The 25104-nt window shown below is 53.8% G+C and overlaps 1 protein-coding gene across 1 annotated transcript; it reads right to left on the bottom strand.

Annotated features, from left to right (window-relative positions):
- Positions 1 to 13062: 13062 nt before the first annotated feature.
- LOC133628891 (uncharacterized) lies at positions 13063 to 16553 on the bottom strand. The gene is made up of 3 exons (XM_062018852.1): positions 13862 to 16553; positions 13500 to 13639; positions 13063 to 13374 (listed from the first exon to the last, which is right to left on the bottom strand). Exons 1-3 carry the CDS (start codon positions 14889 to 14891, stop codon positions 13063 to 13065), a joined length of 1482 nt encoding a protein of 493 aa, XP_061874836.1. The 5' UTR covers positions 14892 to 16553.
- Positions 16554 to 25104: the final 8551 nt, after the last annotated feature.

Below are 25104 nucleotides of genomic sequence, written 5' to 3'. Positions count from 1 at the left end.
CAAGAAAGTTGTACACATATAAGTCTTCGACTACCTGATTTATTGCCCGTAAATCCTGCACTCATCGATAAGTTTTGCCATCAGGCTTTTTGTCAGGCAGGATATGTGTGCCAAGCCGTGAGCCCTGTCCCGGCTGCGCCTGCAGCAGCCGCCGCCTGGCACCACACAATAAGGCTGTGGGTCAATCTCATGTCATGTGCTGTGGGTGCTGCGGTGCGTACTATAAGAGCCGCTAGCATGGCTGCTGCTGCTGCTGCTGTGTGGGGACAGCCTTGAGCCAAGCAGCGATGTCAGGGGGTGCCAGCAGTAGCGGGGGATGGGCAGCCACGTGGGAGGTGGGTGGCAATGGCAGGCAGCGGGTGGCAGAGCCGGGGTGCAAGCAGCGATACCGGGGTGCAGGCGGCAGTGCTGGGTGCTGACAGTAGCGCCGGGGCAGCGGAGATGACGACACAGCCAAGGCTGCCGTCCGTTTTCACCGGGGGAGCGGTCGGATGCAGCAGCCAGAGGCAGGACTCGGCGCCTGGGACGGCCGTGGTGCCGTGGCAGGAAAGCCCCAAGTGGAGAGGGAGCCTAGTGCTGTTCATGCCCTTTGGTGTGGCTGGGGCAGGGCCTAGCGAGTTCTTGCTGTCACCAGCCGGCAGCGTCGTACAGGAACCGGGGCGGGCCCGGGCCTCAGGGGATTGTGGCTTAACTTCTTAAGTGGCCTAGATATTAAACGCTTTGTTAAAAATCAGCATCGTTCACAAACTAAGGAAAGGTACAACACCGAAAGGCTCTCAGGACGGAGCCCTCCAATCTCCCGTCCCACGGCCACTAAACCTAACCCGACCCACAGCCTCGCACCAGCTCCAGCCTTCCGCGCACCACAACCCCAACGCAGCCGCCCCGCCGCCTTTCCTGACAGGCCTCCCGGCCCCCGCCCCAGCTCACCGCTCTCCTGCCTCTCTCTCCGCCACACCACCGCTGGCCTCGGCCCTCGCCCGGAACCCCCCGCGCCGAGAGGCGGCCGCCCGGCCGCGCCTGGAACGGCCCGGCCCGAGCTGCCCTGGCCGCACGGAAGGATACTGTCCCGGCTCCAGCGAACGCCTCGGCCGGGCCCGGCGGCCGCCTCCGCCATCTTGAAACAACCGCCACTCCCAGAGCGCCCCGCGCCGGCCCCCCAGCGCCCGCCGCCCATTGGCTGCTCGCGCCGGCTTCGCCCCGCCGCTCCCGCGGGAGAGCGGGGCATGCTGGGAGCTGTAGTCCCGCGCGGGCCGGCCGGCCCGGAGCCTGCCCTCCCGCGGAACTACCGCTCCCGCCGGGCCGCCTCGCTCGTCCCGCCCGCTGCCGGCCGGCCGAGCCAGCGGACAGAGAACTACCTCTCCCAGCGCACCTCGCGGGTGCGGCCGCGGCCGCGGCTGCGGGGTGGGAGGAAGGGCAAAAGAGGTTACGCCCCCCGCCGGGGACGCGCACACGCCCCCATCGGTCTCGCCTGCCTACCGGGGCGCTGACGGCGAGGCCAGGAGCCTGAAAGAACGGCCTCTCAGCCAAAACTTTCTCCGTGGCACTAGGATCACGAGAACTGCTGAAAGCATTTGCACGTGGAAAGGATCTCAGCATCAGCCCTTCCATCTCTCAGCAGCTTGAGGCACGGAACTGTCATTTGTGTGGCCAGAAAGCGAGACATCTCTCCCGAGCCCTGCGTACCGCTGCTACAAATTGCAGTTCGAGAACATCTTCCTATGAATTTTAAAGCCAAAAGTGTCCACGTGATCTTAACTGTGTGCAGATGTGAAGTTGCCATATCAACTTTTGGCTGGGGGGGCTGGGGGGTGTGATGTGCGCCTGCAAGACACGGCAAGAAAGGTTTGGCTCTGAAAGTCCCGTGTTTGCTGATTTGTAATTGGATCTTTTTGCTTTTCTGTCTGGATCTGTGACCACTTGGGTGGCACAACATAGCAATGCAAACCCCAGCCCACTGCAGTAACTTGTAGTCTCTACAGAGTGGATAGTCTATAGGGTGTAACTTGCAGTCTCTAGCAAAGTCCTTAGAAGGTGGGCGATTTCTCACAAGCATTGTGGACGTTCTCATTTGAGGAAAAAAGAGGCTTTTTCCCCATGGCCAGTGTGATTCATATTACGGACCTTCTATGAGTAATAGCAAGTTCCAGAAAGGCTGATTGCTCACACCTCAACTGGCATGGCAGGTGTTTGCTATTCTGGACTGCCCAGGGCAGGACCATACTTCACCATTTACAGTCTTTATTGGGTAAGAATGGAACTAGTCAGACCTTTGTAAAAGGTGCTGAGAGTTCATCTCACTGGTGTCTAAGCTTGGTGGCAAGCATAACATTGAGGGTGGGACTGTGAGGGATTCTTCGGAATAGTTAATAGGATTGGAGTCACCTGAGCTAGTTCAGCTTTATCTTCTGTCTTTTGTCTAACTCACGTGGCTCTTCATCTCTTCCCTCTAGAGGAAAAGGCAACCTATGGCAGACTTGGTTTCCTCATTAATGTTTCATGGAGCTGCCATCTCTCCCTACGCGCCTCTGCTAGAGGTGGCCTTCAGTTTACCTACAGGATACTTTTAATATAGCATTCAGGCTTTAAAGATGGAGGGTCTCTTTGTCTTCATCAGGGGTTTGGTTCAGGTCTCTTGAGAAGTTGCGGCTCTCTCGTTCGTAGACATCTTCTTTGGCTGATCCAATAGTTCATCTGTCATCCCGGCTGAGCCACTGTGCACGATGAATTAAACGTCCCTGTTGTTTTCTTTGATCACAGCAATAACAATTCCTCTGTTATTAGAATCATAGAATCATAGAATGGTAGGGGCTGGAAGGGATCTTTAGAGACCATCTAGTCCAACCCTCCCTGCAGAAGCAGGTTCACCTAGATCAGGTCACATAGGAACATGTCCAGGCGGGTCTTGAAGACCTCCAAGGAAGGAGACTCCACAACCCCTCCGGGCTGCCTGTGCCAGGGCTCCCTCACCTGAACAGTGAAATCTGAGTTGTCCCAGCAGATCCTTGCTCATCCATGGAGGCCTCCTACCTCCTTTTCCTCCTTTCTTGTGCATTGGGACACACTGATCCTGGGCTTGGAGGAAGTGGTGCTTGAAGATTGACCAGCTCTCGCTGGCCCTTCTACCATCAGGCCCTCTCTATTTGTCAGTACCAGGTCCAGCAGCACACCCTCCTTGTTGGTTCCTCGATCGTCTGCGACAGGAAGTTGTCGTCAACAGTCTGTAGGGACCTCCTTTCCTTTTCCCAGAGGATTGTTCCACTTAAAGGTAGTTAAAATTGGAGTTTTCCACAAGTTGTACTGCTTTGCTCTCCTGTCACCTGTGCTGTGGCAGCGGTTTCGGCGTCACGAAAGGCTGAACTTGAAGAGCTTTCAGCAACAGAAATTGCCTAAGTGCAGAGCAATAATATTTCTTAGTCTGAGCTCATTACTTAATAGTTTTGTAGAGCTTTTATAGAACCACGTGGACTTGGGGACAGAGTGTACCCTCAGCAGGTTCCCTGATGGCACCAAACTGCGAGGACTGGCTGATTCCCCAGAGGCTGTGCTGCCATTCAGCCGCCAAGTGCAGAGTCCTGCACCTGGGAAGGAACAACCCCATGCAGCTGGAGAGACTGGGGGTTGAGCTGCTGGAGAGCAGCTCTGCAGAGAGAGACCTGGGAGTGCTGGTGGACAATAAACTAACCATGAGCCAGCAAGGTGCCCTCGTGGCCAAGAAGGCCAATGGCATCCTGGGATGCATCAAGAAGAGTGTAGCCAACAAGACAACCTCAAGGGAGGTTCTCCTCCCCCTCTCCTCTGCCCTGGTGAGGCCTCATCTGGAGTCCTGTGCCCAGTTCTGGACTCCTCAGCTCAAGAGGGATAGATGCGCAAGGGCTCACTGTCCGAATTGAGTGACGACAGAGAAATAATTGTGCAAGTTTACGGCACAGAGCAAATGTGCATGTGCTGCCATTCAAAAGCAATCGGAGAGATGACTTGCCAGTGCTTGATGCTGGTTCATTTGAGCTTAAAAGTGCCATCCAGCTGTTCCTCTGATGTTGTTTTGCTATGAAATGTATATTTGTCAACTAAAAATGACAATAAGGAGTTTGTGCATTAAAACAGGGTTGTAGTGTTGGGGTTTTTTTCATTAATCCTGTTAGGGTGTTGTAAGTGAGGTCTAAATCTTGCATGGTATTCTAGTGCTGTGTCCGGAAAAAGGCAACTTGCACGGAAGGCATTTAAAGTGTGTAAACATACTATGGGTTTAGCGCCTTCAGACTCCTGGTGTAGCTTTTGTTTGGTTTTAATATAAAGTTAGCTGATTTTCTTTTCTTGGAGGCTGTGACTTCCATCCTTCTTAGGCAGCATATGCTTAGTCCCAATCTTGAGATATCACATGCAAAGTCAATGTTGCAGGAATTCTGATGTTCCTTGTGTGACGTGATGAGCGTTTAAAAAATTCGCTTGTTCATTTCTCTTCCAAGTCTTCCACACCGACGCTGTCTTATTCAATTCCTCAGAGAACTAATGGTTGGCTACAGTGGCTTATGGAGGACACATTGCTGCACCTGCAGGAAGAGCAAATGGTACATGATTCAGGAGCTCTATTTCAAGCAGAGGACAGCAGTGCTATTTTAAAAGGCAGCGATGAAACCTACTGTGCAATACTGTTTTCAGTCCTGAGTCACCCCTTGTTCAAGTGAAAAATGAAGTTGGTGACAAAAGTTGCGGAGAAGGGCCACGGAGGATGGATGATGGGAGTCCCGAAGAACCTGTTTTCTGCGAAGGGACTGAAGTTTGTGTGGCGTGACTGGCTATGTAGGAGTAGGTTGAGCTGGTGGTAAGGTGATTCGGGCAAGAGACAGTGCTGAGACAAAGCTATAGGCCGGTGTTGGAACAGAAATAAATGGAGATAAGCAGTCCACAAACATAAAGGTGACGCGAGAGGAAGGTTCCTGAAAATTTGAGCAATCAAAACCCCCCTTTCTATGATGGAGCTTGGTTGGCTTTTGAAAGGAATCGAGTGATGTGTTGTCTCTGTCAGCAGGGGATTGCCCTTGATGACACAGAAGATCCCTTGTAGCACAGCAGCACTTATATCGACAGGAGGGATTTAGTCTGTTTGTACTAAGTAAGCTGTGATGAGGCGACTGTGGGCACTGGGCTACGTCCCCGAGGTGCACTTGCCCGCAATCGAGGCCTTCATCAACACCTACGGCCGCCTGGAGCGGTCGTACTGGTTCCCGGCCGAGCCAAACGTGGCCTTCCTGCGCCACGTTGTCAGCCAGGAGGTGCTGCCGGATCTGCGGCCCAACGCCATGGTGCTGCTCGAGTGCCTGCTGCAGCTGGCACAGGAGTACGGGCAGCCCCTCTTCTACTGAGCGGCTGTGCCAAGACATGAGCCCTGTCCCGGCTGCGCCTGCAGCAGCCGCCGCCTGGTGCCACGCAATAAAGCTGTGGGTCTATCTCATGTCGTGTGCTGTGGGCTTCTTCCTAAGCAGCAAAAAGCATAAGGATGGCAATGCACCTGCTGGTTGCACAAGAGAATAGCAATATTGATTAAGAAAGATACGTAACCATCTGCCCTATGGATCCTCCCACAGGGGAGGCCACCAGTGAGTCAGTGCAGGGCGCCCAGCTTTATAGGCAAAACCCCGCGAGTCAGTGGGAGGTGCATTTTCTTCAGGCAGAGACCCCTGGGCTATCTTCCTCCGTGCTGGATTTTGCCTGGGCTGGCCACGAATGGCAGAGGAATCCAAGGGAGCTCTCTAGAAAGCAATCCATTTCTCCACCGCTCTCTATTTCTTAACCCGTCAGTGCCCGCTGATGGCTGCTAAGAAAATGCCGCCACTTTTTCACTGAGAGGGTGGTTAAACATTGGAACGGGCTGCCAGTTTAGGGATGGGCTTGGCAGGGTCAGCTTAGTGCTTGGACTCGACGATCTTCAAGGTCCTGTCCAACCGTAACGATTTTGTGATTTCTCTGAAAACTTCACTGGGACCGTCTGGCACACGCAGAAGAAAAATTCATGTGTTGGTTTGTAATATACACGGAAAAAATGTTTCTCTTAACTCGCCCACGAACTCAGCTGTGGCCACAGTGCAAACAAGTGACAGTCAAAACAAGTGAGAGACCTGGGGATGTTCAGCCTGGAGAAGAAGAGGCTGGGGAGAGACACAATCACGCCCTGCAACTCCCTGACAGGAGGCTGTAGTGAGGTTAGGGGTGGGAGTCGGTGTCTCCTCCCCAGTCATGAATGACAGGACAATAGGAAGCGGCCTCGGGTTGTTCCAGGGGAGCCTTAGCTGGGAAATGAGGAAGAACTTTGCCCCTGAGAGGCTTGTTGGACTGGCGTGGGCTGCCCAGGCAGGTGTGGGAGTCCCCATCCCTGGAGGGATGCCAAAGCAATAGAGCTGAGGTGCTGGGGGAAATGGCTCAGTGGCAGGCTTGTCAGTGTGAGGTGAGGGCTTGGACTCGATGAGCTTGAGGGGCTCTTCCGACCAAAATGATTCCATGACTCTGTGAAAGCAGGCGGCGCTGGGTTGGTGCCCCCGAGACGGGCCCCGTGGCACTGCGGGGCGTGTGCCGGGTCCAAGCACCATGGAGGACCCAGTCCCTTTGTGACATCACCTCGGACCACACCCCACCTGCTGCTGATATCCTGGGCCCAAGGCAGTGGCCTTGCCAGAGGCTCAGGAGCCAGCACCGGGAGCGGCCATGGAGCCGGGACCCAGCGGGTACATGCCTCACAACAGGACCTTGATTGTCAACCAGATAGATCATGTGGAACGCCAATTACTGGCGATCAGGGCTGAGAATCAAGAGCTGGAGTGGGAACTGGAGCGACGGAACCAACAGCGGTTCCAGCACGGCAGTCGCGGCGCAGGGCCCAGCTCAGCACCCACCTATGTGTCTGTGCCCCACGGAGCCCCGCGATCCTTCCCCAGCTCAGGTGAGAGCGCAGGCAGCTCTGTAGCGGCCTCGGGCCTGTGGGTGCCGCAGCTGCCAACATCCACACCTCGTCCTGTTGCCCGCCCTTCGGACTCGGGGCTGACAGTGACAGAGCAGAGCTGGACCTCCGGAACCGCCTCTTGGGAGCCGAGCTTCAGCTGGCGAGGTGAGTGTCGGGGGGTGGTGGAATCATGGGAGATAACAGCGGGGCGCCCTGTGCCAGGGGCACGCGGGAGAGCTGGGGAGCAACCTTTGGTAGCCTGTGCACAGGCAAGGCTGGCACGGCGGCCTCTGGAAGCCCCTGGCAGGTGTCGGGGGAGGAACGGAGGGAAAACACTGGTTTGGGGATGAGTGCCTGACGCTGCTGGTTCCCGCAGAGAGCTGGCAGCCGAGATGGCAGCAGCTGCTGGGCAAGATCGCCTTCCAGCTTGACCGCCGAATCGTCCACAGCGTCTTCCCCAACGCGGATCGCTACCGCGGCTTCAGTGCCGCCACCATCCCCGAGGGAATCGTGGAGGTAGGCTGGTGCTGCGAGCCGGGGAGCCGGGCACAGTGCCCACAGCCACGGCCCGGTGCGCCCTGGTCCCCCTTGTGCTCAGTCACCTGCGGGTGCCAGTGCTGACCGTACCCTTTCTGCCACAGATGATCCTCAGAACGGAGCGGGGAGATAGACATCTGTGCAGGGCTGCATTCCGGAACTATGAGTTTGTGATGAGGCGACTGTGGGCACTGGGCTACGTCCCCGAGGTGCACTTGCCCGCAATCGAGGCCTTCATCAACACCTACGGCCGCCTGGAGCGGTCGTACTGGTTCCCGGCCGAGCCAAACGTGGCCTTCCTGCGCCACGTGGTCAGCCAGGAGGTGCCGCCGGATCTGCGGCCCAACGCCATGGTGCTGCTCGAGTGCCTGCTGCAGCTGGCACAGGAAGATGGGCAGCCCCTCTTCTGCTACTGAGCGGCTGTGCCGAGCCGTGAGCCCTGTCCCGGCTGCGCCTGCAGCAGCCGCCGCCTGGCGCCACGCAATAAAGCTGTGGTTCAATCTCATGTCGTGTGCTGTGGGTGCTGTGGTGGGCCCCACAAGAGTCGCTGGCATGGCTGCTGCTGCTGCTGCTGTACGGGGACTGCCCTGAGCCAAGCAGCGATGTCTGGGGGTGCGAGCAGTACTGGGGGATGGGCAGCGGGTGGCAGAGCCAGGGTGCAAGCAGCGATACTGGGGTGCAGGCTGCAGTGCCGGTTGCTGACAGCAGCGCTGGGGCAGTGGAGATGACGGCACAGCCAAGGCTGCCGTCCGTTTTCACTGGGGGAGCGGTTGGATGCAGCAGTCAGAGGCGGGACTCGGCGCCTGGGACGGCCGTGGTGCCGTGGCAGGAAAGCCCCAAGTGGAGAGGGTGCGCAGTGCCATTTATGCCCTTTGGTGTGGCTGGGGCAGGGCCTAGCGGGTTCTTGCCATCACCAGCCGGTAGCATCACACAGCACCGGGGCGGGCCGGGGGCTCGGGGTATTGTGGCTTAATTTCTTTAAGTGGCCTAGATATTAAACCCTTTGTTAAAAATCAGCATTGTTCACAATCTAAGGAAAGGTACAACACCGAAAGGCTCTCAGCATGGGGTGCAGCTGTCGCAGGTATGTGAGGAATCTGCTGCACAGCGATCCCCTGCAACGCCCATGGAGGGTGGAGCGGCGTGGAGACTTGGCGGCCAGGCTCCGAGTTGATCCATGGGCATGAGCTGGTCCTCTAGAGGTGGTAAGCGGCACATCTAGCCCCTTGAGCAAAGGTCTGTGAAATCTTGATGAATTGCTATCCTTTGCGCGAACTTTGCTCGTTTTGATGTCATTTGAATACCGAAGCACAGCTCCATCCCAAAGGCTACCTGCCTCCAAGGCGCCACCACTCCTTGAGTCTGTGCCCTGAATTGTTTGTCAGCTCTACCTTGAAGTGCGAGGCGAGAGAATCTTACACCAACCCTAATAAAGGTATTTATGATTAAAGGCACTCGAGTGTTGTAGTGGTGCAAGCTGTATTCATTCAAAGGTTTGGAGAGGCTTAGTTCTGCTGAAGTTCCACAGTCCTTTACAACTCTTGTTGCTGCTATTTGAAATTTTGAGCCTTGCCTGATGCTGTTCAGTGCCTTTTGCCACCCTGGACACATTTCCCCTTGATTTCGCCTTGAATTCAACTACTGCTTTGCCTTCCACCTTGTCACAGGGTCTCCCTGTGTAGCTTTTAATCATCTCACAGTCGTCTGCTAGAAAGAAAAAGGTATCGGTAACTGTTGTAGTGGTGCAGGCTACAGCTATGCTCATTCAAAGGTTTAGAGAGGCTAGGTAATGCATGTGCAGAGACATACACGGGCAACGTAGTACAACCAACAGAGCTGACTCAAAGCCACACTGCCTTTGCTAGCTACTTCCTTCTATGCTGCTTTCACCCGTGGGATCACCCAGGGCCCACCTGATTAACTCACAGCACCTGTTTCTGATACTTGGAAGCAGCTTGCCAGCTGCATTAACTTGTCCCTACCATCTTTATTCAAGCTGGCTGGTCCAAGTCATATTTGTGCCTACAGTTTCCCCTCCTTTTCTTTTTGGACCAGCCAGCCTTCGGCAACACATTTCAAAATTAAAGGCACATGAAGAAAACATAAACATCTTTACCCGTGGCCATGACTTTACAACAAAAGGTCAAGAACAGCTACATCGCCGAACAACAGAACACAAAAATCCATAGACTCAAAGTAAACATAATCTGATATATGTTGCTAGGAGGGACGCATACTGGCGAGAAGGGATGAGTTCACTGTACTTCCACGGACGTTTCTGGTTCCCGAATGTAGGTGCGGACTTTTCTTCAACTTCTTTAGCATGCTTATCTGTGAGCGTTATCTGTAAGTTGGAAATATCTCTTCCTCCGTAGAAAACACACCATTTTTGCTTTCAAGTTTCCATTGGCCGTCTTGTTACGTTCTTCCGTTCTTTTAATGAGATACAGATTGCTGGAGGAATTTACAGCAGCATACGTGGTGCCACGGTTGTCAGGCTTTACATTTTAATAGGGTGATGGATTGAGGGTGAATCACTTGGTTCTTTCCTCAAGAAATCTTGAAATCTACCATCTCGTGATCCCCGCAGCCAAGGTTGCCTCCAACCTCCACATCTCCAACCCGACCCTCCTTATTTGTCAGCACCAGCTCCAGCAGCACACCCCTCCTCGTTGGTTCCTCAATCACCTGTGTCAGGAAGTTGTCATCAACATGCTCTAGGAACCTCCTGGACCGTGTGCGCTTGGCTGAGTGGCTTTGCCAGCAAATATCAGGGAGGTCGAAGTCTCCCATGAGGACCAGGGATTGTGACTGTGAGGCAGCTCCCAGCTGTTTGTAGAAGGCCTCATCCACTTCCTCCTCCTGATCAGGTGGCCTGTAGCAAACTCCTACAGCAGTATCACCTACCTTACCCTGCCCCTTAATTTTCACCCCCAAGCACTCAACCTGCCCCTCCTCCCCACTCAGGCAGAGCTCAATGCACGTTAATTGCTCCCTCACATAGAGAGCAACTCCACTCCCTCGCCTTGTCAGCCTGTCTCTCCTGAACAATCCATAGCCCTCCATGGCCATGCTCCAGCTCTTTATTCTTGAGAAAAGACAAAAAGAAGACAAGCTCGGGACCTAATTCTTAAAAAAAGGTCTGTGCTTTAAAGGGCCTTAGACTAGGTTTTCTTCCTCCTGGCGGCTGTTTCTTCAGGACCTTTTTCTCCATCTTTCTATAGGTCAGTCACACATCGTTGGCAAATTTCTTTGGCCACTGGGTCTATTCCTACACATCCCTATCTTCTCAAAACTAAATCCCATCTTGCTTGCGTCCCCCCGATGTCTTCTTGGATGGAAAATAGCCACTATTTCCCTCATAGCTTGTTTATTTATTGTTTCTTTTCCATCTGGGAGAAGCCAGTTTCCCTGTGTCTCAGAGGTTCCCAACTCCCTTCATGTTGAGTCTTCTGTCAATATTGGAGTCCCTTTTGGCGAAGGTGCTTGCGGGGTGAGATTGGACACACTCACAATTGCATGACCTAACGCTGCCTCTTTGGCCATTTCATCGCTTAGGCCATAAAAGATCTCCCTTTTGGATGCCCATTCACGTGGACCACCGCAATCTCATTTGGAAGAGAGGGTGGGCCTGGCAGGGTGAGGTTAGTGCTTTGACTCCATGATCTGCAAGGTCTTTTCCAACTGTAATGACTCTGTGGCATTTATTGAGCCATCAATAAATAGGTGGGGGCCTGCGTGTGAAGGAGTGTCTTTGAAATCCTCTCGCACTTTAGTCTGATACTCTGCCTAAACAACTGTGTTCAAGGTCGGCACATTCCATGTCTCCCTTCCAGAGGAAAGTGGCTGGATTAAGGCATGAGCCGGAGGCCAAGACAAAATCCCCTTTTTCTCTTAACATTGCCTCACATTTTCAGATTCTAAAATGGGTTAGCCATCTGCCAGCCTTCTGTGCCAAAGCCGTTTTCACTTGTGGCACAGGCGTTTATTACTAATAGTCCTCCGAATGTCAGCTTTCTGCATGTTCTTTGCTGGTTTTTTAATCAAGAGGGCAGTGGCAGCTATTGCCTCTATACGTTTGGGCCACCTCCTTGAAAGCGCGTCCAAAAGTTTGCATCAGTGTGCTATTGGTTGTCGTTTGTCCCCCCGTTCTGGAGTCAATGCTCCTGAGGCGGCTCCCTCCTCTACTGTGACAAACAGCTCAAAGGCTTTATCCAATTATGGCACTGCTTACACCGGAGCCATGATTCAATGTCCGAGAACTCCTTACCAGGCCTGCACTGCAGCCCCCTGCCCCTCTTAGCAAGCAAAAGGTGCTCCTCGCAGAGCAGTGACAGCACTGTAATTCCTGGATTAGCTTTTTCTCTCCGTCTGCCCAAGTTAACGCCTTTGCTTCTTCATTTAGAAACTTGGAATATACCCCTTCTGTTTCTTGTGCCTAAGAAGCTACTCCCAGTGAGCAACAGGCGGCTGGTCCCCAAAACCTTTCCATTCCTTTCTGGTTTGTGTCAGAGACCAGCTCTTTCCAGGATGATGAAGGACAGGCTGACCACTGCTCTTTGAGCAAGTGACAGTTTATTGCTTCTTCTTATGCTCTTTTTATAGTCAGTACATATCGCAAAGGTCATCAGCATAGGTTAACAAACAATATGAGTACGTATATTTTCTATATGCTACAAATCAATCAAATGTTATCTACAAAATTTATGGTACTGTTTACTACATTTTTGTGATATATATTCCGTGGCTACAAGACATCTGGTGTCCTTATCATTGTTGTGTATACAGGATGTTTTTGCTTAAGTTAGGGGCTTTGTTTAAGGAGCCAACCCTTTCAGGCAGGCTTCCTTAGAAAAGATTAACCCTTACCAGGCAAATCCTTTCGAGGGCCATTCTACCCTTTCAGGCAGATTGGTCTCATCAGGTTTGCAGGAGGGGCAATTCCACAATTGCCTTGATTCTCTCTGGATTAACTCTCCGTTTCCCTTCACCAATCAAATGTCCCAAACACCTCCCTCCTTTTTGGACGCATTGCAGTCTGGGGTTTGATACTCCTCGCTCGCTCTCTTCTCTACTACTCTTCTCTCTCTCCTACACCTCGCCCGCATCTCTAAGAAGATGGCGGCATTTTCTTAGCAGCCATCAGCGGGCACTGACGGGTTAAGAAATAGAGAGCGGTGGAGAAATGGATTGCTTTCTGGAGAGCTCCCTTGGATTCCTCTGCCATTCGTGGCCAGCCCAGGCAAAATCCAGCACGGAGGAAGATAGCCCAGGGGTCTCTGCCTGAAGAAAATGCACCTCCCACTGACTCGCGGGGTTTTGCCTATAAAGCTGGGCGCCCTGCACTGACTCACTGGTGGCCTCCCCTGTGGGAGGATCCATAGGGCAGATGGTTACGTATCTTTCTTAATCAATATTGCTATTCTCTTGTGCAACCAGCAGGTGCATTGCCATCCTTATGCTTTTTGCTGCTTAGGAAGAAGCCCACAGCACACGACATGAGATAGACCCACAGCTTTATTGCGTGGCACCAGGCGGCGGCTGCTGCAGGCGCAGCCGGGACAGGGCTCATGTCTTGGCACAGCCGCTCAGTAGAAGAGGGGCTGCCCGTACTCCTGTGCCAGCTGCAGCAGGCACTCGAGCAGCACCATGGCGTTGGGCCGCAGATCCGGCGGCACCTCCTGGCTGACCACGTGGCGCAGGAAGGCCACGTTTGGCTCGGCCGGGAACCAGTACGACCGCTCCAGGCGGCCGTAGGTGTTGATGAAGGCCTCGATTGCGGGCAAGTGCACCTCGGGGACGTAGCCCAGTGCCCACAGTCGCCTCATCACAAACTCATAGTTCCAGATTGCGGCCACGCTCAGATCACGGCTAGCTCCCCGCTCCGTCTCCTCGACCATCTGTGGCAGAGAGGGTACGGTCAGTACCGGCACCCGCGGGTGACCGAGCACAAGGGGGACCAGGGCGCACCGGGCCGTGGCTGCGGGCACTGTGCCCGGCTCCCCGGCTCGCAGCACCAGCCTACCTCCACGATTCCCTCGGGGATGGTGGCGGCACTGAAGCCGCGGTAGCGATCCGCGTTGGGGAAGACGCTGTGGACGATTCGGCGGTCAAGCTGGAAGGCGATCTCGCCCAGCAGCCGCTGCCATCTCGGCTGCCAGCTCTCTGCGGGAACCAGCAGCGTCAGGCACTCATCCCCAAACCAGTGTTTTCCCTCCGTTCCTCCCCCGACACCTGCCAGGGGCTTCCAGAGGCCGCCGTGCCAGCCTTCCCTGTGCACAGGCTTCCAAAGGTTGCTCCCAAGCTCTCCCACGTGCCCCTGGTACAGGGCGCCCCGATGTTCTCTCCCATGATTCCACCACCCCCCCCCCCCCCCCCGGCACTCACCTCGCCGGCTGAAGCTTGGCTCCCTAGAGAGGGTTCTGGAGTTCCAGCTCTGGTCTGTCAGTGTCAGCCCCCAGTCCAATGGGCTGGCAACAGGACAAGGTGTGGATGTTGGCAGCTGCCGCACCCACAGGCCCGAGGCCGCTACAGAGCTGCCTGCGTTCTCAGCAGAGCTGGGGAAAGAGAAGGGTCCTGGGGCTCTGTGTGGCACAGACACATAGGGGGGTGCTGAGCTGGGCCTTGCGCCACGGTAGCCGTGCTGGAACGGCTGTTGGTTCCGCCGCTCCAATTCCCGCCTCAACTCTCGGTTCCTATTCCACAGCAGCCTGGTCATGGCTCTGAGTTGTTCAAGGTAAGTGTAGAAACAGGGCCTGACGCAAGGCCAGCGCCTGCTGGGACCCGGCTCCATGGGTGCTCCTGGCACTGGCTCCTGTGCCTCCTGCAAGGGTACTGCAGGTCTGTTCACGCTCTCAGCAGAGCTGGGGAAAGGGAAGGGTCCTGGGGTTCTGTGTGGCACAGACACGTAGGCGGGTGCTGAGCTGGGCCCTGCGCCGCGGTAGCCGTGCTGGAACGGCTGTTGGTTCCGCCGCTCCAATTCCCGCCTCAGCTCCTGGTTCCTGTTCCACAGCAGATTTGTCATAGCTCTCAGCTGATGAAGGACCGTGAAGAGTCCGGGCCTGATGCCAGGCAAGTACCCGCTGGGACCTGGCTCCATGGGTGCTCCTGGTGCTGGCTCCTGTGCCTCTGGCAAGGGCACTGCAGGTCCGTGCATGCTCTCACCAGAGTTGGGGAAGGGAAAGGGTCCTGGGGCTCCGTGGGGCACAGACACATAGGGGGGTGCTGAGCTGGGCCCCACGCCATCTGCCGCACCCTGGTAGCTGCGCTGGAGCTGCTGTTGGTCCTGCCGCTCCAATTCCCACTCCAGCTCTTGCTTCTCAGCCCAGAGCGCCAGTATTTGGCGTTCCAGCTGATCAAGCTGGTTGAAGATCAATGTCTCGTTGCGAGGCAGGTGCCTGCTGGGTCCCGGCTCCATGTCCGGTCCCGGTGCTGGCTCCTGAGCCTCTGGCAAGGCCACTGCCTTGGGCGCAGGATATCAGCAGCAGGTGGGGTGTGGTCCGAGGTGATGTCACAAAGGGACTGGGTCCTCCATGGTGCTCGGACCCGGCACACGGCTCTGCAGTGCCACGGGGCCCGTCTCGGGGCACCACAGGCAAGGGGAGGCCAGAGGATGGGAAGGCTGAACCGCCTCTCGTGCAGCGTCTTGGCCTTCCCAGCATCTTCGTGTCCCGTGTCCCAGCGGCAGCTGCTCTCACAGAGTCATTGAATCATTTTGGTTGGAAAAGCCCCTCAAGGTCATCGGGTCCAAGCCTTCACCTCACACTGACAAGCCTGCCACTGAACCATTTCCCTCAGCACCTCAGCTCTACTGGTTTGGCATCCCTCCAGGGATGGGAACTCCCACACCTGCCTGGGCAGCCCACGCCAGTCCAACAAGCCTCTTGGGGGCAAAGTTCTTCCTCATTTCCCAGCTAAGCCTCCCCTGGAGCAACCCGAGGCCACTTCCACTTGTCCTGTCATTCGTGACTGGGGAGAAGACGCCGACTCCCACCCCTAACCTCACTACAGCCTCCTGTCAGGGAGTTGCAGAGTGTGATTGTGTCTCTCCCCACCCTCTTCATCTCCAGGCTGAACATCCCCAGGTCTCTCACTTGTTTTCATTGTCACTTGTTTGCACTGTGGCCACAGTTGAGTTTGTGGGCGAGTTAAGAGAAACATTTGTTCCATGTATATTACAAACCAGCACATGAATTTTTCTTCTGCGTGTGCCAGACAGTCCCAGTGAAATTTTTTGAGAAATCACAAAATCGTTACGGGTGGACAGGACCTTGAAGATCGTCGAGTCCAAGCACTAAGCTGACACTGCCAAGCCCATCCCTAAACTAAACCATATCCCTCCGTCCTTCATCTAGATGTCTTTTCAATATCCCTAGGGACGGTGACTGCACCGCTGCTGCCTCCCTGGGCAGTCCATTACAATGTTTAACCACCCTCTTGGTGAAAAAGTTCTTCCTAATGTCCAACCTAAAGCCCCCTGCTGCGACCCAAACCCATTTCCTCGTGTTCTTTCACTCACTACCGCAGAGAAAAGATCAACCCCCTCCTCCCTACAACTCCCCTTTAGCTACATGTAGAGGGTGGTCGTGTCTCCTCTAGGCTAAACGCCCCCAGCTCCCTCAGCTGCTATTCACACAACCTGTTCTCCAGGCCCTTCCCCAGCGCTGCTGCCCGGCTCTGGACACGCTCCGGCCCCTGCGATCCTTCTTGCACTGAGAGGCCCAGACCTCGACACGGCACTCAAGGTTGAGCCTCACCAGTGCCCAGTACAGGGGAACAATCACCTCCCTGGCCCTGCAGACCACACTGTTCCTGATACAGGCCAGGATGCCCTTGTCCTTCTTAGCTAGCTGGGCACGCTGCTGGCTGATGTTCAGCCGGCTGCTGGTTAACACTCCCAGGTCCCTTTCCACGGGAAAGCTTTCCAGCCCCTGCGCCCCAAGCCTTGCTTTTGTGCCTTGCCACAGTGCTTTCCTACGGACCTGGGAGATACAGGCAAGACAACTGCGCTGAGCAGTACTGGGCTTTAAGCAGCCCCTAAACTTTTAAGGTCTTGCACTTCAGCAAGGTATGGAGTGAACAGCACAACTATTTCAACCTCCACTTTGAGAGCACGGCTGTTTGAAGCACAGATGCAGAAATTTCGTGTGGAGAATGTGCCTGCCTTCAAGATCAGAAAAATTCCCTGGCAGACCCCCAGTCATTAGAGAGGGCCAAGAGCCATCAGCTGTACACCAAGTACGCGTTTGTTGTGCTTATCCCCTCCAGCTGTTGAAAGACAAATGGCCAAAGTCTATTGCAGCAGAAAGGATTTAAAGGGACAACCACTATTGGATGCAGGCTGGGAATGCATGCTGATGGACAGAGTTTTGTAGAGAACAGAGTAAAGAGGACAGGCACAGGCGCTCCCCTCCAATACCTCTGCACAAAGACTGAGTTCCTAGCCTTCCAACCAAAGAACTGACAAAACAGCAGAAGCAGCGGCCAAATCTGAAGGTCTGGCCTTGATCCCTGAAAAGACACTGAGGATACTGGGCCCGATCCTGCCTTATGAAGAAGGTGGTAGAAAATGTATCGGTGATTTGGCAGCAAAGGAACAAAAAGATGGCTGGGCAACAACCCCTCAGAGGCGACTAGGCCTCAAAATAAATCATAAAAAATAGGTCTAATAAGAGAGGACACTGCCAAGGGGTCCAGCCAGGAGTTGAAAAGTGACCTAACACAGGTGAGAGCATCATCGCAGGGGTGACAAAACCAGGGATGACCTCAGGGGAATACTGGCAAATAGACTTCACCGAGCTACTGAGAAAGGGAGCCTGTCAGTATCTCCTCGATCTGGTAGACACATGTAATGGATGGCCCTGTGGCACCGATGTGGCACGGGAAGCAGTCAAACAAGTCCTAAATCACAGCGTACCCTGCTTTGCTGTACCAGCAGGAACGTTTTCAGACAGAGGCCCTTGTTTTGTTGCAGAAGTGGTTAAGAAGGTGGGAGCGCATCTGGGAGCCAAGTGGGATTTACATACGCCCAACAGACCTTAAGCTAGTGGAAAAGTAGAAGGCGTGAACCAGAGCCTTAAGTTACAGTGGAATCAAATACACCAAGAAACCTCCTTCTCTCGGTTACAAGCTTTACCAAAAGCTTTGCTAAGAGTACCAGTACAACCAGGAAGAAATTGTGTAAGCTCGTTTCAATCTGCTGGCTTTGGGCAAGACCTTCCAGGAGCTCCACAACCACGTGACCCCACCTCAACCAAGTGGACTAGGCGTTCCGGCACATCCATTTCAACCAGGAGAGTGGGTTTACGTCAAGACATGGAAGGACAAACCCCTGAGAGCTAAGTGGCAGGGACCTTTCCGGGTCTTGTTGACTACTTCCACTGCCCTGAGAGTGGCTGAAAAAGGATCTTGGCAACATTATTCTAGAGTTCAGAGAGCTACAGCCCCGTGCACAGTCGAACAAAAATCACCACTTACCCGAAAACTTACTAAACACCCTTGAACAATTACAAGAGAGCTGGAATTCGTAAGATCCCAAAGGATTATGTGGCTGAAAAGGTGCATTTTCCTCCTTGGACTGCTTGCCGGCCTAATGAGCGGAACTGGGAGAACAATCGGCAAGTTACTGGCTTTGCTCCCCCATTACCTCAGGAGGAACAGGGTTTCCCTGGAAAGCTGTGCCTATGGAGTGGGCAGAGCGATGCCAAAACCTGCTTGCTCTGGGAGATGGGAATCGAGCTAGCGGTCGCTTGCGGGACCGTGGCACGAGAACAGTGAGCACGCGCATGAGCTTCGCAGAGTTTACCAAAGACTCCAAGCAAAATGCAGCCAAGCTATGAAAAGCAGGACCTATTGGCCCAACCGAAGCTCCACAAGGTCTGTTGTGCTCCAACCAACAAAAAGGGAATTGGCCCAACCCTCGCTGTGCTGCGAGGAGTACTTGTCAGTACTCTCTGACCCGAGAGCAATCTCCCCATCCTAACACGACGACGGAAGGCTACTCTGTGCAGTGTTTTCCCCAATGGGTGGCCTCTCTTCTCTTACGAGGCAAAATGGACTTGTAGCGTTAGAACCTACCTTCTGGATATGTGGCACAAGAGCTCCGGAATGGATTCAGCTGTAGGGGAATTCCGGTGCCGCCACTCAGAGTCCTTGAGGGACTACCTGGAGGAGAACCCCGCAGTGAGAGACGTCTTCAGCTTCCAAAAGAGCTTCCCTTAGTTTCAGGAGGAGAGAGGTTTTGGCTTCTTTTCTGCCCTTGGTGTGCCGCAGGGTCACATGGAACTAAAAGAAAGAAACCAAGCCATTTGTTAGAGTTGGAAGCCATCCATACCATTACAGCGTTGAACAGCACCAGCTATGAACTCCAACAACTTTGACTTGTCACATGACAAAAGCGCATGGCTCCAGACTTCTGCATTCATAAGACAAGAAAGTTGTACACATATAAGTCTTCGACTACCTGATTTATTGCCCGTAAATCCTGCACTCATCGATAAGTTTTGCCATCAGGCTTTTTGTCAGGCAGGATATGTGTGCCAAGCCGTGAGCCCTGTCCCGGCTGCGCCTGCAGCAGCCGCCGCCTGGCACCACACAATAAGGCTGTGGGTCAATCTCATGTCGTGTGCTGTGGGTGCTGCGGTGCGTACTATAAGAGCCGCTAGCATGGCTGCTGCTGCTGCTGCTGTGTGGGGACAGCCTTGAGCCAAGCAGCGATGTCAGGGGGTGCCAGCAGTAGCGGGGGATGGGCAGCCACGCGGGAGGTGGGTGGCAATGGCAGGCAGCGGGTGGCAGAGCCGGGGTGCAAGCAGCGATACCGGGGTGCAGGCGGCAGTGCTGGGTGCTGACAGTAGCGCCGGGGCAGCGGAGATGATGACACAGCCAAGGCTGCCGTCCGTTTTCACCGGGGGAGCGGTCGGATGCAGCAGCCAGAGGCAGGACTCGGCGCCTGGGACGGCCGTGGTGCCGTGGCAGGAAAGCCCCAAGTGGAGAGGGAGCCTAGTGCTGTTCATGCCCTTTGGTGTGGCTGGGGCAGGGCCTAGCGAGTTCTTGCTGTCACCAGCCGGCAGCGTCGTACAGGAACCGGGGCGGGCCCGGGCCTCAGGGGATTGTGGCTTAACTTCTTAAGTGGCCTAGATATTAAACGCTTTGTTAAAAATCAGCATCGTTCACAAACTAAGGAAAGGTACAACACCGAAAGGCTCTCAGGACGGAGCCCTCCAATCTCCCGTCCCACGGCCACTAAACCTAACCCGACCCACAGCCTCGCACCAGCTCCAGCCTTCCGCGCACCACAACCCCAACGCAGCCGCCCCGCCGCCTTTCCTGACAGGCCTCCCGGCCCCCGCCCCAGCTCACCGCTCTCCTGCCTCTCTCTCCGCCACACCACCGCTGGCCTCGGCCCTCGCCCGGAACCCCCCGCGCCGAGAGGCGGCCGCCCGGCCGCGCCTGGAACGGCCCGGCCCGAGCTGCCCTGGCCGCACGGAAGGATACTGTCCCGGCTCCAGCGAACGCCTCGGCCGGGCCCGGCGGCCGCCTCCGCCATCTTGAAACAACCGCCACTCCCAGAGCGCCCCGCGCCGGCCCCCCAGCGCCCGCCGCCCATTGGCTGCTCGCGCCGGCTTCGCCCCGCCGCTCCCGCGGGAGAGCGGGGCATGCTGGGAGCTGTAGTCCCGCGCGGGCCGGCCGGCCCGGAGCCTGCCCTCCCGCGGAACTACCGCTCCCGCCGGGCCGCCTCGCTCGTCCCGCCCGCTGCCGGCCGGCCGAGCCAGCGGACAGAGAACTACCTCTCCCAGCGCACCTCGCGGGTGCGGCCGCGGCCGCGGCTGCGGGGTGGGAGGAAGGGCAAAAGAGGTTACGCCCCCCGCCGGGGACGCGCACACGCCCCCATCGGTCTCGCCTGCCTACCGGGGCGCTGACGGCGAGGCCAGGAGCCTGAAAGAACGGCCTCTCAGCCAAAACTTTCTCCGTGGCACTAGGATCACGAGAACTGCTGAAAGCATTTGCACGTGGAAAGGATCTCAGCATCAGCCCTTCCATCTCTCAGCAGCTTGAGGCACGGAACTGTCATTTGTGTGGCCAGAAAGCGAGACATCTCTCCCGAGCCCTGCGTACCGCTGCTACAAATTGCAGTTCGAGAACATCTTCCTATGAATTTTAAAGCCAAAAGTGTTCACGTGATCTTAACTGTGTGCAGATGTGAAGTTGCCATATCAACTTTTGGCTGGGGGGGCTGGGGGGTGTGATGTGCGCCTGCAAGACACGGCAAGAAAGGTTTGGCTCTGAAAGTCCCGTGTTTGCTGATTTGTAATTGGATCTTTTTGCTTTTCTGTCTGGATCTGTGACCACTTGTGTGGCACAACATAGCAATGCAAACCCCAGCCCACTGCAGTAACTTGTAGTCTCTACAGAGTGGATAGTCTATAGGGTGTAACTTGCAGTCTCTAGCAAAGTCCTTAGAAGGTGGGCGATTTCTCACAAGCATTGTGGACGTTCTCATTTGAGGAAAAAAGAGGCTTTTTCCCCATGGCCAGTGTGATTCATATTACGGACCTTCTATGAGTAATAGCAAGTTCCAGAAAGGCTGATTGCTCACACCTCAACTGGCATGGCAGGTGTTTGCTATTCTGGACTGCCCAGGGCAGGACCATACTTCACCATTTACAGTCTTTATTTGGTAAGAATGGAACTAGTCAGACCTTTGTAAAAGGTGCTGAGAGTTCATCTCACTGGTGTCTAAGCTTGGTGGCAAGCATAACATTGAGGGTGGGACTGTGAGGGATTCTTCGGAATAGTTAATAGGATTGGAGTCACCTGAGCTAGTTCAGCTTTATCTTCTGTCTTTTGTCTAACTCACGTGGCTCTTCATCTCTTCCCTCTAGAGGAAAAGGCAACCTATGGCAGACTTGGTTTCCTCATTAATGTTTCATGGAGCTGCCATCTCTCCCTACGCGCCTCTGCTAGAGGTGGCCTTCAGTTTACCTACAGGATACTTTTAATATAGCATTCAGGCTTTAAAGATGGAGGGTCTCTTTGTCTTCATCAGGGGTTTGGTTCAGGTCTCTTGAGAAGTTGCGGCTCTCTCGTTCATAGACATCTTCTTTGGCTGATCCAATAGTTCATCTGTCATCCCGGCTGAGCCACTGTGCACGATGAATTAAACGTCCCTGTTGTTTTCTTTGATCACAGCAATAACAATTCCTCTGTTATTAGAATCATAGAATCATAGAATGGTAGGGGCTGGAAGGGATCTTTAGAGACCATCTAGTCCAACCCTCCCTGCAGAAGCAGGTTCACCTAGATCAGGTCACATAGGAACATGTCCAGGCGGGTCTTGAAGACCTCCAAGGAAGGAGACTCCACAACCCCTCCGGGCTGCCTGTGCCAGGGCTCCCTCACCTGAACAGTGAAATCTGAGTTGTCCCAGCAGATCCTTGCTCATCCATGGAGGCCTCCTACCTCCTTTTCCTCCTTTCTTGTGCATTGGGACACACTGATCCTGGGCTTGGAGGAAGTGGTGCTTGAAGATTGACCAGCTCTCGCTGGCCCTTCTACCATCAGGCCCTCTCTATTTGTCAGTACCAGGTCCAGCAGCACACCCTCCTTGTTGGTTCCTCGATCGTCTGCGACAGGAAGTTGTCGTCAACAGTCTGTAGGGACCTCCTTTCCTTTTCCCAGAGGATTGTTCCACTTAAAGGTAGTTAAAATTGGAGTTTTCCACAAGTTGTACTGCTTTGCTCTCCTGTCACCTGTGCTGTGGCAGCGGTTTCGGCGTCACGAAAGGCTGAACTTGAAGAGCTTTCAGCAACAGAAATTGCCTAAGTGCAGAGCAATAATATTTCTTAGTCTGAGCTCATTACTTAATAGTTTTGTAGAGCTTTTATAGAACCACGTGGACTTGGGGACAGAGTGTACCCTCAGCAGGTTCCCTGATGGCACCAAACTGCGAGGACTGGCTGATTCCCCAGAGGCTGTGCTGCCATTCAGCCGCCAAGTGCAGAGTCCTGCACCTGGGAAGGAACAACCCCATGCAGCTGGAGAGACTGGGGGTTGAGCTGCTGGAGAGCAGCTCTGCAGAGAGAGACCTGGGAGTGCTGGTGGACAATAAACTAACCATGAGCCAGCAAGGTGCCCTCGTGGCCAAGAAGGCCAATGGCATCCTGGGATGCATCAAGAAGAGTGTAGCCAACAAGACAACCTCAAGGGAGGTTCTCCTCCCCCTCTCCTCTGCCCTGGTGAGGCCTCATCTGGAGTCCTGTGCCCAGTTCTGGACTCCTCAGCTCAAGAGGGATAGATGCGCAAGGGCTCACTGTCCGAATTGAGTGACGACAGAGAAATAATTGTGCAAGTTTACGGCACAGAGCAAATGTGCATGTGCTGCCATTCAAAAGCAATCAGAGAGATGACTTGCCAGTGCTTGATGCTGGTTCATTTGAGCTTAAAAGTGCCATCCAGCTGTTCCTCTGATGTTGTTTTGCTATGAAATCGATATTTGTCAACTAAAAATGACAATAAGGAGTTTGTGCATTAAAACAGGGTTGTAGTGTTGGGGTTTTTTTCATTAATCCTGTTAGGGTGTTGTAAGTGAGGTCTAAATCTTGCATGGTATTCTAGTGCTGTGTCCGGAAAAAGGCAACTTGCACGGAAGGCATTTAAAGTGTGTAAACATACTATGGGTTTAGCGCCTTCAGACTCCTGGTGTAGCTTTTGTTTGGTTTTAATATAAAGTTAGCTGATTTTCTTTTCTTGGAGGCTGTGACTTCCATCCTTCTTAGGCAGCATATGCTTAGTCCCAATCTTGAGATATCACATGCAAAGTCAATGTTGCAGGAATTCTGATGTTCCTTGTGTGACGTGATGAGCGTTTAAAAAATTCGCTTGTTCATTTCTCTTCCAAGTCTTCCACACCGACGCTGTCTTATTCAATTCCTCAGAGAACTAATGGTTGGCTACAGTGGCTTATGGAGGACACATTGCTGCACCTGCAGGAAGAGCAAATGGTACATGATTCAGGAGCTCTATTTCAAGCAGAGGACAGCAGTGCTATTTTAAAAGGCAGCGATGAAACCTACTGTGCAATACTGTTTTCAGTCCTGAGTCACCCCTTGTTCAAGTGAAAAATGAAGTTGGTGACAAAAGTTGCGGAGAAGGGCCACGGAGGATGGATGATGGGAGTCCCGAAGAACCTGTTTTCTGCGAAGGGACTGAAGTTTGTGTGGCGTGACTGGCTATGTAGGAGTAGGTTGAGCTGGTGGTAAGGTGATTCGGGCAAGAGACAGTGCTGAGACAAAGCTATAGGCCGGTGTTGGAACAGAAATAAATGGAGATAAGCAGTCCACAAACATAAAGGTGACGCGAGAGGAAGGTTCCTGAAAATTTGAGCAATCAAAACCCCCCTTTCTATGATGGAGCTTGGTTGGCTTTTGAAAGGAATCGAGTGATGTGTTGTCTCTGTCAGCAGGGGATTGCCCTTGATGACACAGAAGATCCCTTGTAGCACAGCAGCACTTATATCGACAGGAGGGATTTAGTCTGTTTGTACTAAGTAATGTATACATCAGCAGCTTAGTTGTAGTCGGTATTTTGTTGTGTATTATGTCCTGTGCATTCAGTCAGCTCATGAATGTGTGAGGAGTGGATGTTCCTGGTAAATATGTTTTCCTCTGTACCGGTAACGCTTTCACTAATTCATCTGAAGCTTATTTGACTACTGGGAAGTAGGCATGCTTGCCACTTGCTGCTACATGCTACATTGCTGCTTCACGGGGTTATTGATGGGGAGCAGGGGAACCTTCCCTGGCAGAAGCCTTGGCAAAAGTTCAGCTCAAGAAAGAAGAGGAACCCATAGAACTTCTAGTAGGTACAGGTGTCAGATTTTCAGCACTAAATCGGACTTTATTGCCCGTAAGTACACAAAACGTCGATATTGTGGGAGCAACCGGACAGGTCGAGAAAACTTTCTTTTTGAAACCACTAAGATGCAAAAGTGGGAAGAGCGTAGGGATTGATAAATTTCTCTACCTGCCCGAAGCTCCTCGAGCACTTTTAGAATGGGATGAACTCAAACAATCGAACGCTGAAATGAAATTGAAAGGTGGAGAAATTGATTTTTAAGTACCGGAAGAAAACCACATTGACCTTTTCAGTAGAACTGCAAATTAGGAAAGAAGAAATTAGACACCAATTAAAAGACCAGGTATATCCAGCAGTACAGGCCTAAGGAGTACCAGGAAAGGCTAAAAATGCAGAATTGGTTGTTGTTAAACTCAAAGGAGGAGCACAACCTGTTACGATAAAGCAGTATCCCCCGGAACTGGAAGACGGGCGAGGACTGAAAAACATCACAAAAGAATTTCTAAGATTGGGACTGTCAATCGAATGCTTCACAGAGTAAAACACACTGTTCAACGCTGTAATGGTATGGGTGGCTCCCAACTCTAACAAATGGCTTGGTTTCTTTCTTTTAGTTCCATGTGACCCTGCGGCACACCAAGGGCAGAAAAGAAGCCAAAACCTCTCTCCTCCTGAAACTAAGGGAAGCTCTTTTGGAAGCTGAAGACGTCTCTCACTGCGGGGTTCTCCTCCACGTAGTCCCTCAAGGGCTCTGAGTGGCGGCACCGGAATTCCCCTAG

The sequence above is a fragment of the Colius striatus genome, chromosome Z (assembly GCF_028858725.1).
Source record: "Colius striatus isolate bColStr4 chromosome Z, bColStr4.1.hap1, whole genome shotgun sequence".
Classification (NCBI taxonomy): Eukaryota; Metazoa; Chordata; class Aves; order Coliiformes; family Coliidae; genus Colius; species Colius striatus.
Note: the sequence above shows the minus strand (reverse complement) of the source record. Positions and strands in the feature narration are given on the sequence as shown.